General features: G+C 44.4%; 1 protein-coding gene across 4 annotated transcripts in view; it reads right to left on the minus strand.

The window, feature by feature from the left end:
- The window catches only part of LOC129157012 (zinc finger protein 234-like), a 58,246-nt gene extending 53,121 nt beyond the window's left edge, over positions 1 to 5,125 (minus strand). For 2 of the 4 annotated variants that reach the window (XM_070542326.1, XM_070542324.1), the window contains exons 1-2: positions 4,998 to 5,125; positions 1,216 to 1,328 (exon numbers count right to left, since the gene is read on the minus strand). In XM_070542326.1, the coding sequence (XP_070398427.1) occupies positions 1,216 to 1,225 (10 nt within the window). In that variant the 5' untranslated portion in view covers positions 1,226 to 1,328; positions 4,998 to 5,125. Of the gene's footprint in view, positions 1 to 1,215; positions 1,329 to 4,889 lie in introns of all 4 variants that reach the window. The other 2 variants (XM_070542327.1, XM_070542325.1) reach the window with 1 other exon arrangement.
- Positions 5,126 to 19,061: the final 13,936 nt, after the last annotated feature.

A 19,061-nucleotide genomic window follows, 5' to 3' on the forward strand; every position in this document is an offset into this window, starting at 1 on the left:
CTGCCAACAGCCATTGTAATATACAACAACTCTTTGATGACTTAATTATTATTATTATTCTGAGCTACTACAGCAATCAATTTCCCTCTGGGATTAATAAAGTACTTTTGAATTGAATTGAATGTCTTCAAATGAGGGCTGTGACCTAGATTTCTTCCAGTTCTGCTCACATTTCCTGCATTAGGTGAAGATTCTCTGTCATCCTGAACATCATCATCCTGAGCTTTAATATAACAACAGCTGGACATTTCTGGTTATCTTGAAGATGGTTTTCTTCTCATCCTAGAGGCTTCTTCACATTGGTTGTGAGTAGAAGGCTGTGAGTTATGGTCAGAAATATTGATTCATTAGGCCTGAGACAGATTTTTTCCCCTTGAACCAGAGTGGCCTGTCGACTCATTTTGCTGCAAAGACTACAAATCCTATGGTGCTTTGAGGCGTCAACGCGTCAGTCGAAGCGTCTTTCCTTTCTCTTTACAGTCATTAGCGTCCATGCTAATAGAATCAACATCTGCAGCATTACCCTCCTCAGTCTGGGACAAACTGAAAACACGCATTTTACAATGCCCAGCACTATAAACAATGGTTAATAAAAGCTGGTTCACTTCCTGAACAAGCCAGTTCTAGTGAGCTACCCGCTTCGGCCGACTGTGTAAGCAAAGCATAAGGAACCATCCTCTTTTTTTGACCTCAAGGTCAAAGCCTTCTTTGCAAGCGGCATCAGATGAGAACAGTTAGGCCAGCTTCCTGCAGTCACCTGGAAGGTTTCTCAGACCACACGGGCCGTATCTGGGGTAGAGCTACGTGCTCCAATACCAGAAGTTCAACTCCACCGGCAGTCTGTCTGTACCGACGTTGCAGACCCCCTGGATCGCACCGGGAACCTTCACCACAAGGGATCGTAGTCTCTGCCTAACTGGCGTGGATGGGTTTGTTGAATTACTGATAGTTTGTTAAACCGTACAGTCAGACTGATTTTACAAACCAGACATCACAAGTTTCCAAGACACTTAATAAGGTTTTGCTACGTAACATCTAAACTTCCATCCCATCATCTCATTCATTGTCTCAGTTATCTTGTTTCAACCATCATTCATCATAATTTGTTCCGTGTCATCAGTAGTAGAAATATAGTATTAAATAGATTTTTATAAACTATATTTTTGCTGGAAAAAAGCGGCTGGCAAAAAGTTTCAGTCATTCATCCACCAGTACCTGTGTCCATGCTGTCCAGGTCCAGGTGGTGAAGAACACACGATGAATCAGTCCCAGCTGATGGATGATCCTGAAGTGGTAGCAGGTTTTTTTTAGCCGTGTTTAGCTAACAGCTGCAATAGAAACAAAGCAGGTGAGCTGATTAAGATGCTGCTTCAGAACAGCGCAGGAGATTAAAGATCCAACGCTTTGGTTCTGATCAGCTGAGGACAGATCCAGTCTGGAAAAGAGGACCTTTGGGCACCGGAGATCACGGAGTTCTCTTCTGTTCTTTCAGCTACTGACCAAACTGAAGATGGATGCTCTACAACAGTGGTTCCCAAACTTATTTAGCCGCGCACCCCCTTCTATGCCCCAACCATGTTGACGCAGCCCCCAGCCCCCACATCAGGGCATATATACACAAACATATATATATATATATATATATATATATATATATATATATATATATATATATATATATATTAGGGCTGCAGCTATCGAATATTTTTGTAGTCGAGTACTCTATCGAATCTTTTTTTCGATTAATTGAGTACTCTTAATAAATTACCCTTTTGTGTTTGTAAACCATTATATCAAATAGCATGTTATAAAATATGAAAGACCTCTTAAAATGAGCAATTGCCAGTTATTCTTCAAGTTTTATTCAAAGTTAGTTTGCAAAACTTCAGCACTTCAACTTTACTTCACAGTAAACAAATGCCTGTGCAAAAAATAAGTATACAACCTGGGCCGATTTTCCCCTTGTGCGAGAATCTGCTAGCCTGCAAGCCAGAAAAAAACTAGGAGGGTAACTGTTGAAGTAGCGCTGCGAGCGGCTGCGGCCCAAACAGCACCAGAACTGCTCACGCCGCATAAACAGCTCGCCGGCTGTTTCCCTATTAACACACGTCCGTTTTAATTTCTACACTTTTTTTCACACAATAACAAGGATTGTCGAGAAAGCATGTTTGCTGTGGTTTTGTCAAATTATACTGATCACAAAACATTTATTTACTTTCTTTCGTTTTCCTCCACCACTTTCATAAATACCCGTGTCCTCCTGCAGCAATCACGAGGGACAACAAATATCAATAACAACACAATAAAAACTCCGACATATTGTGTAAAAACTGCTATTTTTTTAGCACATTTTAAGTCTGACGTGTTGCTACCAGATGTATGGTGTGAGCTGAAACTTGAGTGCTACAAACGAAAAAGTCGCACAGTGTCCGCAGAATATATAGAAATACAGGCTAAAAAGCATTATCTTGTAGAGGCTCCGAGTTCGCTTGCAGAAGTGACATTTACAGGTGCTGCAGCAGCATGGAGGATGTGGTGTTGTGGTAGGCTAAATCCATTTTACAGTATTTATACTGGACTACGTTTTCCACCTTACAACGTGAAAAATTGTCCCACATCTTTAACATTTTCTGTCTTTTTCGCACTCCACCGGGGTTCAAGTTGTCCGCCATGACTTAAGAGAAAGTTAAGTTACATACGCTACTCGCATGTGCATTCAGTCCAGTGGGCATGTGCGTAACTTATTTCAGTCCGGGTGAAACATGACCCCGGGCGATTGCAAAGCCATGAATTAATTAAATATGAATTAAACGAATCCTCGAGGCAGAGAATTTGACTCGAGGCATTTTTGTACTCAAATTATTTGAGGTACTCGAGGAATCGTTTCAGCCCTAATATAAACAGTCACTCGACAAACAGGGTTTTTCCCCATCACTTTCATTTTTTTAAATAGTAATTAATAAACATTCAATACCATTACAATTTCCTTTGATTTAATTTTAAATCAATAGTTAGAGTGCCCAGGTAGCACATAAACAGTGCAATTTAACAGTTTTCTTAAAGTAGGAACGTTTAACCAGAGTCCTTCCTTCTGCTCTGCGTAAACCTGAACTGATCACCTACTTGTGCGTAATCAAATGTCTATAGGGGAAAAGATGGAAAAGCTATAGCCATGAGGTTCACTTTTGCCTCAGACCGACTTATTGCTGTTTTATGGTGTGGCTGAATCTGCGATCCGCTGCCACGTGTACTGGAATGACAAATGCTGCAGTAACGGTGCGGCACGTGTGCGTATTGAATCTCTGTGTGTGTGTGTGTGTGTGTGTGTGGCACAGCTCCATGAGCCGCTCAAGTCACTGCGTCTCGTTTTGGCGCTAATTAAACCAATGTTGTAAAATTACTTCTGCCCAGCCTAGATGTGCTCACATGTGCATCCGTGAGCCGTGGCTCCGCTGGAACGCGTCTGACCTCTGACAGACGCACTCTGAATTTCAGATCTTCAGCGTGCTGTTAATAGCCTGACACGTTTAGAATGCTGTCCCACAGTCAGTGTGCTAATGTAATAATATAATAATGCTAAAATGCTCAGATGGGAATCGTGTCTTGATTTATTTTGTTACATCCACAATGTTCTTTGTCTGACGTCTACAATGTCAGAACACCTCATGAGACAGGGTGTTAATTACAATCTGGCAGGCACCACCTTCAGATTTCTCCAACATCGTTAAAAATGATCAAATACGGAACATATCGGCGCGCGCAGGCCAGAGCGCTGAAGCTCGGCGCATTGTTATTATGAAACTAGGGCATATGCGGAGGACACACACACGTGCGCAAAATATACTTGTTTTCAATTACATTTATTGGGCCCACTTACTTTTTCTTAGGCCCACCCACAAATGAGTTTCTGGCTACGCTAATGGTGACATATGACAGACTTCTCTGAGCTCTGCAGCCATTACACTTTTCACCTCGCGCACCCCCTAGCGGCAGCTCCCTGCTCTACAACAATGGTTTCTCCTGTTTAGTTCTGTCTGGTAGCTCACTAAAAGTCAAATCCAGCATGGCAGCATCTCATGGAGCCAACAAGGAAAGCAAGGTGTGATATCAGCAGAAGGCTGGGAGCTGAAAAGGTAAAGAACAACACAACCTGAGGGTTCCTCGTCTCCAGCTGAGCCAAGAGCACTAAAGGATTTCATTTAGAGTTTACATGAAGTAGTAGTGAGTTTATTTATTTATTTGTTATTTATTTAACCAGGAAGGCCCCATTGAGATCACAAACCTTACTTTCAAGGGAGTCCTGGCCAAGAGGCAGCTCCACGGACGTGTAATGTACATGAAAACACAGGGAATCCCAGCTAAATGAACTTTAGGTGTGTTTTAGCAGAGTACTATTGTGTTTTCAGTATTATTGATTACTAAGTCATTATATTATACATTTACTCAGTAGAATTGGTCTTTCTAAAGTTGTATTTATTTTTATTTAGATGTAAATATGCATCCCTGAAAAACATCTGCTTAACGAATGCTCTGAAACATCAGCTGGCATTTCTTTTTAGCCTGTTTTGTCTATTTAATACTTGCTACTTGGTTCATTTTCATGCTGAATGCTGTTGAGTAAACTTCTGTCTGTAGGAGCTGCTGTTCTGGAGCTGCCGTTAAGTGTGGGAAAGGGAGGAAAGAATAGCTGTGTGTGTGTGTGTGTGTGTGTGTGTGTGCGCGCGCGCGCGCCTGTTGTAGGGATCTCTTTATTAAAACTATTTAATGATAATAACGTTTTGTTGATTTTAAACAGGGAAAACCCCACTCGCGATTTAGCGATAGCATAACGCTAAGTTGCATTAGGCCGCTAGCGTGCTTACCCTCACAAAGAAACGGTGTTCACTCACCAAGAGAACTGCTCCACTCACTAAAGACGGTAAATGTTCCAGATCCAACTACGTTACTGACTGTACTACCGACTACTGACTACCAAAACTCAGACTACCAAAACTCACCAAGTCCACAGAGTTATCTGAGAACAGGACAGCTTCCTGATCGTGTCTCGGCAATGTTGGATACAGCTAAGCGTAGTTGTAGCACGGGGCAGGGGAGTAACCCCTGGCTGCATCCCGGAGATCGGGGCGGGGCTAATTGTGGGCGGGGTTAAACGTTTAGAGGTGGGTGGAGACAATTATTTGACTCCTGGCTGCCCCTCTCTCTCAATGGAACCGGTAAACCGCGAGCCCCTTTCTAAGGATTAGAAAGCCCTAAAAACCCACAAAACCCATGTAAAGCATAACATTGGTTATAAAATTACTTGTTTGCTGGATGTCATGATAATTTTAAAGAGCAGATAATTACAGGCGCCATTATTGATCCAATCTGTTCTGATATTATTCTTTTTTCTACTTTTGTATGGTATGTGTATATAGCACATAGGTATTTGTGTCTTTTAGCTATACTTTTGGTACCTATATAAAAGGTTCAGGCATTTAATAGACTATTCTTTAAACCGGTCAAAACCATTTTAATAGTTGATTTTATCAATGCTGCCTTTATTTTAATAGTCATTTCCCAAGTGAGTGTAAATCAGTATAGACAGACACGGGTAAATTTGTTGTACACTCAGTTATATCCGCTACATTAAGAGGACCAGAGACTTAAATTGTGCTGATACTTCTTAAAACATGCCAGGGTTTGACACGGGGTGGTGAGACATTGTGTGAGACACACAAGAATGCAGACTAAATTTTTCAAAAAAGGTAAATTTAATAGAGCAAACAGCCAACACAGGAATAAAAAAAAAAAGTACAAATGAACCAAAAAGCACACAAAACCTCCAAAAAAATAAAATAAAACAATGTGAGGAGGAAAAAGAATGCAAAAACTGTGACACCGCTGTACTATGGCATTTGAAAACCAGAAAACACCTTCATCTTCCTTTTTTCCTCAATTTCTCTGCAGAACTCCTCATAGTCGGACTGAAAACTAAACATGAACAGGAACGGTTCCCTGCAATCATTCATCTCCTCTTCATCCAGGCCATCACAGAAGCATAACCTCTCCACTGCCCTCCGGCAAGCTTCCCTGTCCATGGTGATGACCTGGGGAAGGGAAAGGCTTCCTTAGAAGGACCTTGTGGTACACCACCTTGCTGCCTCAAAGGTGTCCTCAAGCAGAGAATTCTCCTAATCAAAAATAAAGACATTGAAATTACTGCTGTCAAGAGATTAAAAACATATTTTACATTAATTATGTATGATCTGAAAGTAATCTAATCTTTTAATTTAATCTAATAACTGTACATAATATAAGCCTTATTTTCAATGCTAACAGCTAGCCAAACAGCTGATGCTGTGGTCTTTCCAAACTGCAGCACGGAGGTGCATCTGATACAGGAGAGAAGCTGTCCGCAGCCTTGATGCTCAGTGACACACCCATTACATCCAAATGGTAACAATAACTTTGGAAAAAGTTGCAAGAAGGGTGAAAAATACGGAGTAAAGATAACAAGGTCACTGAAATAAACACTGCTGCAGCTAATCTCTCACCGGTCTTGTCACTGTAACGTCAACCCTTCAAGAACACCAGCAAGAAGCGTAAAAGAAAAGAAATTGGTTTATTTAAAAGTAAGTCCCATAAAGAAGCAGTAGATTAAAAATGATTAACATAATTAAAATATATAACACGTAATCATGGCTGTAAAAAATTGCAAGTAATGGAATTATTTGACACCTCTAATTAAAATAGAGGTTGGAGAAGAAACAATGACAAGAAAAGCCGACAATATAAAACGTAATCTGTTCCCTGTGTCCAGTTCCAGCAAGTTCTCAGCCTCTGCTAGAAAGGAAAAAGTCTGTGGTTCATAAAAAGCATATTAACAGTGCAAGTTGTAAAAAAGATCAGTTGCTTAGTATTCTGGTTTAATGAAAATAGAGAAATGACTGAAAAACTTGCTTTGGAAAAAAAGTGCTCTGTCTGGAACAGTCTTAATTTTCTAATCTTGGCAAAGTAAGAATTTCATTGTGCAGAAAGTGGGTTTTTCTAGCTGTGCATATGACAAAAGGTTGAATATTGAATCTTCCCACATCCCATTTTGACAACCTTGGGGGTTGTGTACAATAATACTTGTTTGAACAATACCTGATGCTGCACAGACTAATTCAGTAAGGCAGGACTTCTTAGGAGGGACCACTTCCAGGCCCTGAAATAAGTGAAGGAGTTATGCTTTAGTCTGCAAGCAACAGTTAAACTACAAGAATTAATCAAATTGTCTCTCACCTGTTTTACTCTTTCCTCTCTCCGTCTTTTTCGTGCCTGCACTCTGTCTTCCTCAGACCTTGGTGATACAATGACAACATTCATTCACTATGAAAACATTAATGTTATTCTGTTGACACTTGACTGAGCAAAACTTTTTTTTTAAATATCTGATAATAAAAAAAGTGTGATCATGGAGGGCACTTACGGCATGGGGAAGTGTTGCAGCAGAACAAGACACCACCATCTCCTAATTTGCTGCATGTTTTCCTTTGAAAAAAGAAATTCACAAGAAACAATGTATTACATAACATATGAAGTACATTTTTTCATTTTACCAACAACATTTCATGTCATGAATACTTACATGTACTATCGCAACAAGACCAACATCAATGTTCTACACATTACTCAGATGTAAGCTTTCAGAATCTCTAATCCAGTGTTTTTCATCCCTGGTCCTCAAGGCACACTATCCTGCATTTTTCAGGTTTTCCCTGCTTCAGCACAGCTGATTTGAATTGATGGCTGATGAACAAGCTTTTGCTTCACTGCAATCATCTCAATATGGTCTGCTATATCACAGAAACTCCAAAAACATGCAGGGCAGTGTGCCTTGAGGACCAGGGTTGAAAAACACTCCTCTAATTATGATGTTATGAATGGCACCTTTTTAAGTCTGCTTAAGTCACATCATTTACTAATTAGTTGGGGAAAAAGGCTTTACACCATTCTTTCCTTATTCTATATTTAGCATGTAACAACGATTAAAAAACAAAACTAACATATTTTCCCTATGTAATGTATAGTATTTCTCCCTCAAAAGTAGATCGTGCCAGATATTAATATTGTTCTAAAACTTGATAAAGGAGCTTTAAGTCAAGGTTTATATAATTACACATATCAGATTAGCACTCTAACCATAATAATAAAGCCCATCAGGTGTAGAACCCAGATATGAACATAAAAAGCTTAAAAAACTAACATATTTCCCCCTGTAAAATATATTTTCCACCAAAAAGTAATCATGACTACACAACATATCTCCCCAAAGCTATAAAAGTGTTCCTACAGGTTTCTTCAACTTAAATTTAAGTCTGTTTAAGATCTTTCTAAAGCCATATAGAAAATTAATACCTATTTCACGGCACTATCAGCAAAAAAGTAAATAAATAAAATAAAATTATTGAACTAGTTTTCATTTATTTATCTATATATCTTTACCAATATATTTTGACAAAACACTGGGTGGGCACTTGGTAGAAGATCGGTTATATTTTTAAACAAATGGTTAAAAATATAACCGGATCTCTGGTTTGACATTAGAACGTTGGTTACGTATTGTAACCCCAGATTCTATGAGTCTAGTCGCAGCCCTTAAGCTAGCTGCTATTGGAAGGATGATCTCCGCATCAGCCAATCATGAAGAGCTTAAATGTACGCCCACCAATAGTGGGCCCCCTCATGGTATATAACCGCAGTGACCCCACTGCTCACCTCCAATGGCTCTTATTCCCATCATAACCAGTGGGGCCAGTGGCTTAAGGGCTGCGACTAGACTCATAGAATCTGGGGTTACAATACGTAACCAACGTTCTATTTCGTCTAGTCTTAGCCCTTAAGCTAGCTGCTATTGGAATAAGGCGCAGCTGGATGGGTTTACGCCCCACTGGTTAACACAACCAATGGACACACCCAATCAAATCTCCTCTAGTGGGGGACGTTCAGCCTCAGACCAGGCCTAAAGACTGAGGCAGGCACGATAAGAGAGGGGCCCCCACTAAAAAACATCATCCACAAGAGGATAAAATCCATCTCAGCAAGGCCAATGAGGTGCCATAAGCATTCATTTAGCCTGCTGGGGTCCAAGCACTGAACGAGTGATGGAACCTGAAGACACATCTCGTAAATAATAACGAGTAAAGGAACAGGGTGAAGCCCATGAAGCAGCCTGACAAATGTCTTCCATTGACACACCACTGAGGAGCGCCATCGAAGAGGAAATCCCTCTGGCCGAGTGAGCCCTGAGTGCCTCAGGGGGATCCCGCCCTGATGATGTGTAAGCGAGGGAAATGGCGTCACACAGCCAGCGTGAAAGGCGCTGGGCCGACAGCGCCTGACCAAGGGAAGACTCCCTGTAGTGCACAAACAGGTTTTGTGAGCGACGAATCCCTGAAGTGCGTGACACATATCGTGCAAGCGCGTGCACCGGGCAGAGAAGGTGAGAAGCCGCCTCCTCCTCAGAATTATGGGGAGGAGGAAAAAGTCCAGCCAATGAAATTGACCTGGATTTGAAGGAAGCATTAATGCTTTTGGGCACAAAGGCTGGGTTGGGGCATAAAACAGCAGACCCGCCATCCTCCCGGATCCTGAGGCATGCGGGAGCCACTGAGAGGGCGGTTAGGTCACTCACTCTCTTAACTGATGCTAGCGCCAGCAGCAATGCAGTTTTAAGCGACAGGAACTTGAGTGAGACCTGGTCCAAGGGTTCAAATGGAGCTTCAGATAAGCCGTGCAGAACCACCGTTAGATCCCATTGGGGAAAAAGCGGGCGGGACACAGGTCTGTTCCTTCTGACACCTTTTAGAAAACGTTTTGTGAGGGGATGATTGAAAACAGATCTATCTCCAAAACCCTGATGACATGATGAGATAGCTGCAGCATATGTCTTAACAGTGCTGAATGCGAGGCCCCTGTCCATCAGTATCTGCAAAAACGATAGAACATCCGCCAGCTGGCAGGAGAGCGCTTGAACATTCCGTTCTGCGCACCAGTTCTGGAAAGCTGCCCATTTAGCAGCGTAAGAGGCAATGGTAGAGGGCGCCCGCGCACTCTGAATCGTGGCCACCACATCATGCGGCAGCCCAGAAGCCTCTAAGCGTGACCGCTCAGCGGCCAGACCCACAGCCGTTGGCCTATTTCCGGAGGATGTTTGATTATCCCATCCGCCTGGAGAAGGGCGTCCGCCCTCCACGGGAGCCTCCACGGGGAGCCGGACACTAGCGCATGCAGGTCCGGAAACCATGACGCGGACACGCGCCTGGGAGCCACCAGAATCACCGAGAGCTGTTCCGACCGAATTCGGTCCAGGAGACGGGGAATCAGAGGGACTGGTGGAAACGCGTAAAGGAGCGTTCGAGGCCAGGGCTGGTGTGAGAAGGCGTCCGCCCCGAGCGGGGGTCCGTCCCGGGGACTCAGGGAAAACCACAGGCGACACTGAGCGTTTTCGTGAGCCGCGAACAGATCCACAGACGGTTCCCCGAACCTGATCCAGATCTGTGATATCAGTGCAGGATGTAGACGCCAGTCGGAGTCGCGGGGTCCCCCTCTCGACAGGATGTCTGCCGCTACATTCAGTACCCCCGGAATGTAGATGGCTCTGATGGACAGCAGGTGGACATGTGTCCAACATAGTAAATCTGTGGCGACACGCAACAGTGGGAGGGATCGAACTCCCCCTTGGCGATTTATGTAGGCTGCCGCTACCCGGTTGTCTGTGTGAACTTCGACATGACGGCCCTCGAGAAGGGCAGCGAAGTGTCTGATCACATTCCTCACTGTCATAAGCTCCAACACATTTATGTGCTCGTGCGTGTGGGAGGGCCAGCGATCTGCCACCGTGTGGGACAAGCACGTGCCCCCCCACCCCGACAGTGACGCATCCGTAAACACAGATACGTGTGACGCAGGACGTCCGATGGGAACCCCGCGTGAGAGGATGCAGGGGTTCCCCCAGTGAGCGAGGTCCCCGCCCACTGAAGGGGGAATCCTCAACATACGTCTCTTCTGACGTATTGGGTGTACCCGGAGGCGGACGAACCAGCGTTGCAAGCGCCTCGTGCGCAGCAAACCTAGCGGCACTACTGAATGGGCTGCGGACATCATGCCCAGGAGTTTCATGACTAACCGGGCTCTCACGATCTTGCGGGGTTGAACACGGGAGATCACCGTGGAGAGATCTGCCGCTCTTGCAGGCGACAAACGTGCTCTCATTAGGGAGGCGTCCAACTCCACCCCGAGATACACAATCGACTGGGATGGAAGGATGGAGCTCTTTTCCCAGTTTATAGAAAACCCTAGGGTTGACAGATGCTCTGTCAACCTCCTGGTTTGCTGTGACGCCTCGTCCTCGGACCGAGCGCACAGGAGAAGATCGTCCAGGTAAAATAAGACCCTCATTCCCTCCGTGCGCAGTGGCTGCAGCGCGGTCTCCAGACATTTGGAGAAGGTGCGCGGGGCTAGCGAGTAGCCGAAAGGGAGGCGATTGAACTGATATTGAACTCCCTTGAACGAAAAACGCAGAAACTTCCGGTGGTTTGGAACTACTGGTATGTGGAAGTATGCGTCTTTCAGGTCGATTGACGTGAACCAATCCCCGGGGCGCACATATTCCAGGACTTGTCTCATCGTTAACATGCGGAAATGCATTACTGCTATGGAGCAGTTGAACAGGGACAGGTCGAGAATCGGCCTCATTCCTCCCGACTTCTTCGGTACTACGAAGTAGCGGGAGTAGAAACCCGAGAGTTCTTGTCCGCGAGGGACTCGGGAAATAGCGTATTTGGACAGAAGTTCCCGCAGCTCCAGCTCTAGCGCCTGAGACTGTACTTGCGATGTGAACGTCGTCTCCACGATCCCGTTGAAGGGAGGTGGAGTGGCCTGAAAATGAAGTGTGTGACCGCAATGAATGGTGTCCGAAATCCATTTGCTCATGATGCAAAGGCGGCGCCACTCGTGCGCGCGTTCCGACAATGGACGCGTGTGCGCGGTCACGTGAACAACGTCTGAGGGTTGTGCATGCGCCCTTACCGCCGTCGCCCGTACCAGAGAACTGGGGGCGACCCATGGAGGGCTGCGCTCGAAAGGGCAAGTGCGAAACAGCTGGAACAGGCTGGTCCACACCGCGGAGCGTGGAGTCCGAGAGTGAAGGACGAGTGGGAGCCGGGCCTGTGCACGGGGGCGACAGAGTGCTAGCGGATGGAGCCGCGCACTGTGCCGCCGCGCGTGGTCGAGACAGCGACATGACATCCCGCCCCACCCAACGGCGTGGGGAGAGCGGGACGAGTTGGGCCTGGCCGGATGCTGGGGCCAGAGCGCAAATGGAGCGCACCCTTACGGCTGGCCGTGTATTATGACTACCTGCAGGAACATGTGTGCGTGCAGCAGTGCTTGGTGTGGGGAACATGTGTGAAAACTCGGCAGAGGATTCTGCGGAGGACTGTAGGATTGAGCTCTTTGAGTGACGTTTTTTGGGTTTTATTTCAAAACCAACAACATCAGAACAATCAGTAACACACACATTCCCCCCAAAGAGTCACTTCCGTGGCTGCTTTCGGCGAGGCTCCTGCACCTGGGACTGCCAAGACGGCGTCTGCTGGCCCCGCCGGAACCATTGTCCGCCATCTCGCTGGTCCCGCTGATGTGGAGCCGAAGCGGGAGGCCGGCTCCGTGGAGCGGGCGGTGCAGCTGGACGTCTGAAGCTTCCGCGCCGTTCGTCCCATCCTCTGGCTGAACGGCCGGAGTGCGAGGCTGACCGAGGGTGGACCAGGTCTCGCACCGTAGCCGATAGTTCGGCCGTCTTCTGAGCCCTCTCAATGACGCCCCTAAGATGGGGACCAAACAGAACATCGGTGGTGATGGGGCCATCCAGCATCTCCCTTTGCAGATGTTCCGGAATGGAGGGCAGGGCCTTCAGCCAGATCGCTCGCTGGATGAGGGTCTGCCAGGCAGCGATGCGAGCAGAACCGGTGAGCACAGCAGCACACAGATTGAGGATGGCATCAGCAGTCTTAGTTATGACGGCTTTCGACTCCTCGGGAGCTTCCAGCTCCTCCATCATCTTGGAGACGCCGAAGGCAAGAAGGGCGATGTTATTCCCTGCAGCGCCGGTCTGAAAGGCACACTGATGTGCGCGGTCGGTGAGCCGCGTCAGCAGCTGGTCATGTTTTGAAGCGGGAACAGCTCGCGGGCCAGCGAGGTGGTTCTTGGCGCCGAACAGCGAGGCCAAATCCGGCTCTAGTGGAGGAACGGACGGCCAGCCTTGGTCGGAAAACCCCTCGACCTTGGTGATGGGCGCATATGTGGAGACTGGCGCCTTGAGCTTGGCAGGCTCGGAGAAGGCGGCAGACTAGCAGCTCATAGCAGCGGGGAAGCGCGGCCAGACAGGGTCTGGACAGCGTGTCTGAGTTGCCCCGAAAATTCCCGCCAAATCATCCGCTTCAGGCAGGGCCGGTTCTGGCACAGCTAGCCCCTTGCGGGCTGCTGACGCAGAAATGATGGCGGGCAGCTCCTGGAGCAGTGCTCTTACTGCTGGCAGGGAGGAGCGAGAAGCCACTGGGGCAGAAGGACCCGCTGAGCGAAGCTCGTCGACCTCCGTTATGTCTAGGAGGGACGCCGCCTCATCGTAGTTTTCGCTGTCAGTGACGTCATCCAGCCGGTTGAAGCCAGCCGGCTCCTGACCGGCGTCGAAGAAAACCAAAGCCTTGTCCAGCGGGTAGGAGTCAGCCACCGGAAATTCTTCGTCGGCGGCGGGAGTGAAGTACTCGACCCGGCTAATCTTCTCCGCCACGGGCAGAGCGGCACAGAACGGGCACGAGGCCTGCGGGGTCAAGGCCAGGCCAGCGTGGTGAGCCCCGAGACAGACCTCACACTTAGCGTGCAGGTCGCCGCTGGAAATGGAGCCCGTCTGGCAGGTCGGGCAGGGTCTGGTGTCGCTGGACATGGCTGGTAAGTCGTCTTCGGATAATTTGCTCTTTTGAGATAATATTTGCTCTTTAATAAAGCTCTCAAGCTTGGCATGAAGAGAAAAAGGAGGTGAGCAGTGGGGTCACTGCGGTTATATACCACGAGGGGGCCCACTATTGGTGGGCGTACATTTAAGCTCTTCATGATTGGCTGATGCGGAGATCATCCTTCCAATAGCAGCTAGCTTAAGGGCTAAGACTAGACGAAATAGAACCTTAACAATAATTTTTGTTGCCTATATTTTAGTTTAATTTTAAGACGTTTTTTTTATTATTGTTAATTTTATTACCCTAATTTCTTGCAGTATTTCTATTGTATAAAAGCAACAGTGCAAACAGTAAAGACACAAAATTGAAATAAATGTCTAAAAATAGCCTTTATTAATACTAATGCTTCTCTTGGTGTCATCACTTGTTTGGAATATTTTGATGAACTTCAGCTTACCTCCATTTTGGCAGCTACTTCCCTCTGTCCCGGCTATAGCACTGCTTAGCGGTTTCCTGGTTCCATTGAGAGAGGGGCAGGAGTCAAATAGTTGTCTCCGCCCACCTCTAAACGTTTGACCATATTTAGCCCCGCCCCGATCTCCGGGATGCAGTCAGGGGTAGTTGGAGCAGGGAGTGGGCACTGGGCACAATACCATATATGGAAACGGTACCATTGCTTTCCGGAACTGAAGGGGGCGCTAATGTCGAGCTACCGTTTTGGAAAAATCTTTATTCAAACTGTTCATGAAACAATATATAATTCTAGGTAAACTATCGTAATTTCTATATTTCTGATTCATTAATAATTACATTTTATTACAATATTTTTCATACGTCGTTGTACTAAACATGACACAGTCAAAAATCATTGAAAACTATAATTTTTAATAATCTTCAAAGAATGACTGTGATTCTTCACACTTCTCACATCACTTTAATTTTTTTTATATTGGTGTGGTATCTTTTAAAGGCCAATGTCATTCAAAATCTCATGAGGATGATTTTTACAAATGGCCTAGTTTTATAATATTTGCAGGAAACTGTAACCATTTGAGTTTGATGAGACTATTGATATATTCAAAACTGATATTTAAACCTAATTCCCTCAAAGATGTAACAGCAGCTCTCCTAAGTGTCACCTGTGTCTCCAAATGAAATGAGCTATCCTGATTTAATTTATCATGTAACCTAATGAAAAAATTGGGTAAATGTGTGGAGAAAACTTTCCATTTTAGCAAAAAGAATAACTTCCAAAAGGATGGCTCTGTTGAACAGCTGCTGACAACGACTTTTATGGATTTTAGTTTCATATCAATATAATTTCTATAAACATGTGAAACTCCAAAAATTAGAATGTTGCACAATAATTTATTTTAGTAAAAGCGATATTCTCATGTTTAGAGTTTTGTCTGTAATTTGATTTTTTATTAAGTTCATTTGAGTCATTTTTATATAAGCTCCATCCAATTTTTCAAGAAACTTTATTCTCAAACAGAGGAACAACAGATTATTGTTTCAAATAAATCAAAACAGCAGCAGTTCTTTTCAACATTACAACATTAAAAAAACACATTTGCTTGCACTTGCTGCAGAAATGTTTCACTGGACTATTTGGCAATGTTTGAACATTTGAACATGCTCAATGCTGACTGCCAGGGCAGTGTCCAGGTATCCCACCAGAGTAATAGCGAGGGTACTTTCCTCTTCGTCCTATTCCAGTGAAGCCCACACAGTCTTTGTATAGACCGTGCTCAGACTTGAAGGTTGCAGAAAACCTGCTCCAGTGAATCTCACCTATTAACAAAATGATAATTAAATTAAGCCAATTAACATCATTGGTCATTTATTACCATCCAGCCAGGCAAAGTGGGCCTTCTTTCTAAAAACAGGATCTGAAACAATGGTGTTGAGGTGTTTGCAGGTCAGTGCCAATGACAGGTAAGCTGCATCTCCTTCTGTTAGGATCACCTCCAGGAGCACAGGAGCGGTAATTTTACGGCCCCCAGCTCGTCTAGGAGATGATGTTAAAGGGGGCGTAAAGAAAGATATGTGAATTACCGGACAAAACCAAGATTTACTCTCTTAGAGGAGTTTATTAACTAAAAAACACTGCTTTATGCAGGCTAAGACAAAATGAATACAAAACCAAAAGGACGTCCCACTGGGGAATTAACAATACTAAACAGAAGGATCATCCAATACTGGGGAAATAACAATACTATTAATAAACACAAAACGCCAGTACTAATACGGGAAAGTAAAGGAATGAGACAAACACAAAAGGCTACACCAAAAGGGTGAGCTGAACTCTTTAACGAGTATTCTAATGGAGACAAAAACGAGCTCTGGCTACTAGGAAGTGTACCACACAGGTAATCAAAACGAAGACTTTAACGTCTGGTTTGCTAGGAGGGAAAAAGAGGAACACTCGCTTTAACACCAGGCCTCTGCTAAGCTTCCCTCCTCGAATGACAGAGGGAGCTGCCTTTTATAGGAAGCTCCCTGACTGAGAAGATTAGCGACACCTGGCTCAGCTAGAGCCAGGTGAACAGGTAGGAGCTCTGAGGCCACCTTGTGGCCACAAAACAGACAACGTCTGTAACAGGTAATGATAGTTTTTGGCTATATCGCAATACGGCGATATTGTGATAACACATGACGTCACTAAGATGTGCACCCTGCTGACAATGGGACAACAGAATGGCGGTGACTGCAAGCATGGAGTGGGCGGAGGAGGAGGCCTATATGCCTCAAGTGGCATATATTTGCCACATGAGGATATCTAAAAGCATGTCAATTTGACATCTATAAACAGATGAAAAAATATATCGCAATATATATCGTTACTGCACATGCTTCAGATTATATCGCAATATAGATTTGAGGCCATATTTCCCAGCCCTATTCTTATCTACACTCTTTTTTTAAACTCCAAAGTCTTAAAACAATATATTAATTCTACTTTTATTTATTGTTTTCATAACAGAATAGAACTGTTATGAAAACTTTGTCAGGCTGACGAAGTTTGCAGCCGCAAACAAAACGTTGCAGGTAAATAAAACCCTTCTATGTTTTAAAGAGAACTAAAAGATGGAATTGTTGTTTTATCCTTGTTCACAGGCTGGGATCCTAAAGGGAATTTCCATCCTACTTGTGTGGCTGAAGGACATCTTCAACCAATTTTGGTACATCTGCCAGAAAGCACAACATCGTGATATGTTTAATGTAAGTATTGTGACATCTTTTGGACAACAAGACAACAATGCACATTGACATAATTACCTTTCTTTTCATAATAGTGCCAGCTCTCGTGTTTCTGTTTGTGAGCGCTTCTGTCACATGTAAAGTTTTCAAATAAAACTTTTTTCTGTTAAGACATGTGGGTGGGTGTGCTTCACCATGTCACAGGGAAGCATGAATGGACCCGTGGCAAATGTGACCATGGACCACTTGATGCAACGTGGCATGGTGCCAGGATCTCCACCACACGAGGCTCTTCAACGAATCATGTTCAACAGACGCTGGTTGAAGGATGCCACCAATCTGACCTTTAGGTATATTAATGACATTTTCATAAGCAAAAAAGCTACAGTGTCAATATCAAAGCTGAAAATTTACATATAGAAATGACAATTGTGGGTGAAAAGGCAATCAAAAGTGTGATTCCTAATAATCTATAAAGTTGTAGCTTTTGTTTTTTTACAGGTCAACTTCAGAACTGGAGAGTTTCCAGAATTGCATTCTCATGTAATCTATGTATGATCTAATGCTGCTGTTCTCTCTCCATAAAGGCCCCAGCTACGTGAAGCATCAAAAGACAGGAATGACTTCTTTCATGCACACAGATTTATTAGAAATTAAGAAAAAATACTATGTACAAATGCAAATAACAGAACTTTTTTGTACATAAATAAAAATAAATATATTGCACAAACTGTTTGTTCATTTTTGGGTGAAAATGCTGTCTTCAGCTAAAGTTATTTTGAGGTATTGTGCTGTTTTGGAACTACTGTAGTTGTAGATAAACGGTTTGGAGTTTTGGGTTAGGGTGTCCTCAGTCAGGAAGACGGTGTCCTGGCGTCTCTTGCCGAAACTCCAGGATATCCAGCATCACCCCTGGAAGACGGGTCACCACTCTCTCGAGAATATAATCTCTCTCCTCCTGGCTCAGGTGTTGTAAAGCTGTCTAGAAATTAAAGAACATATGTTTACATGACTAGATTCATATCTCCAGTGAGTGATGTTTTCGTTTTTGGCATCTATTATTTTATTTTATTTTTTTACACAAATGGCTACAACCAACCTGCATCTCAGCTATACTGGCAGCTCTCAGCTGTGCAAGCCGGTCTCGGTCCTCTTCTTTGAAAGCTGTTCGCTGCCTACCCCGGCGCCCTGGTCCTCTTGAAGGAGCTCTGGACCTCAACCTGCTGCCCTCACCCCTTGAGCGTGTCCTTCCCCGACCCTCGGAGCGACCTTTTCCTCTCCCCTTTCCTTTACCCCCTGGTCTCAGACTTTCACACGACACATCAAAGTCTGTGGCGGGCTCGGGCACACTCCATCTGGACTGTCTTCCATCACTGCTTCCAATATGAATTCCTGAAAATCAATGACAGTAATGATAAAAATGACTATTACCCTGTAGGTCTTGTTGATATTATGATTTTATTTTGATGCATTTTTGAACTAAACATTGATATTTATGTTCTTATTTACATTGTTGTGATGCCTGTCCTGTAATGAAATTGGTTTCACAAATGATGTCAGTGACTTGAAATTGGATGTTCTTACATGATGTATAAACAATAACATTGCTTGTTAGTAAGCTTAGTGCAAAATAATAACTGTAATTGGTCTAAAAACATCAGAAATCACCTGCAGCCACAAAGCCTTATGCTGATAAAGTAGCATCATGCTACTGTCTTGCTAACCAGTCACAAAACTGGCTTATGAATATTTCATAGGAAGGAGCACTTGCTTTACATCACGAGTGTCATGGCTAAATTAAAATGCTAATGTTGTCATGGAACTTTACAAATATTAGACCAAAGTAACAATGTTACTTACTTCATCGCTCGACACGGTGTCTTG

The sequence above is a fragment of the Nothobranchius furzeri genome, chromosome 12 (genome assembly GCF_043380555.1).
Source record: "Nothobranchius furzeri strain GRZ-AD chromosome 12, NfurGRZ-RIMD1, whole genome shotgun sequence".
NCBI lineage: Eukaryota > Metazoa > Chordata > Actinopteri > Cyprinodontiformes > Nothobranchiidae > Nothobranchius > Nothobranchius furzeri.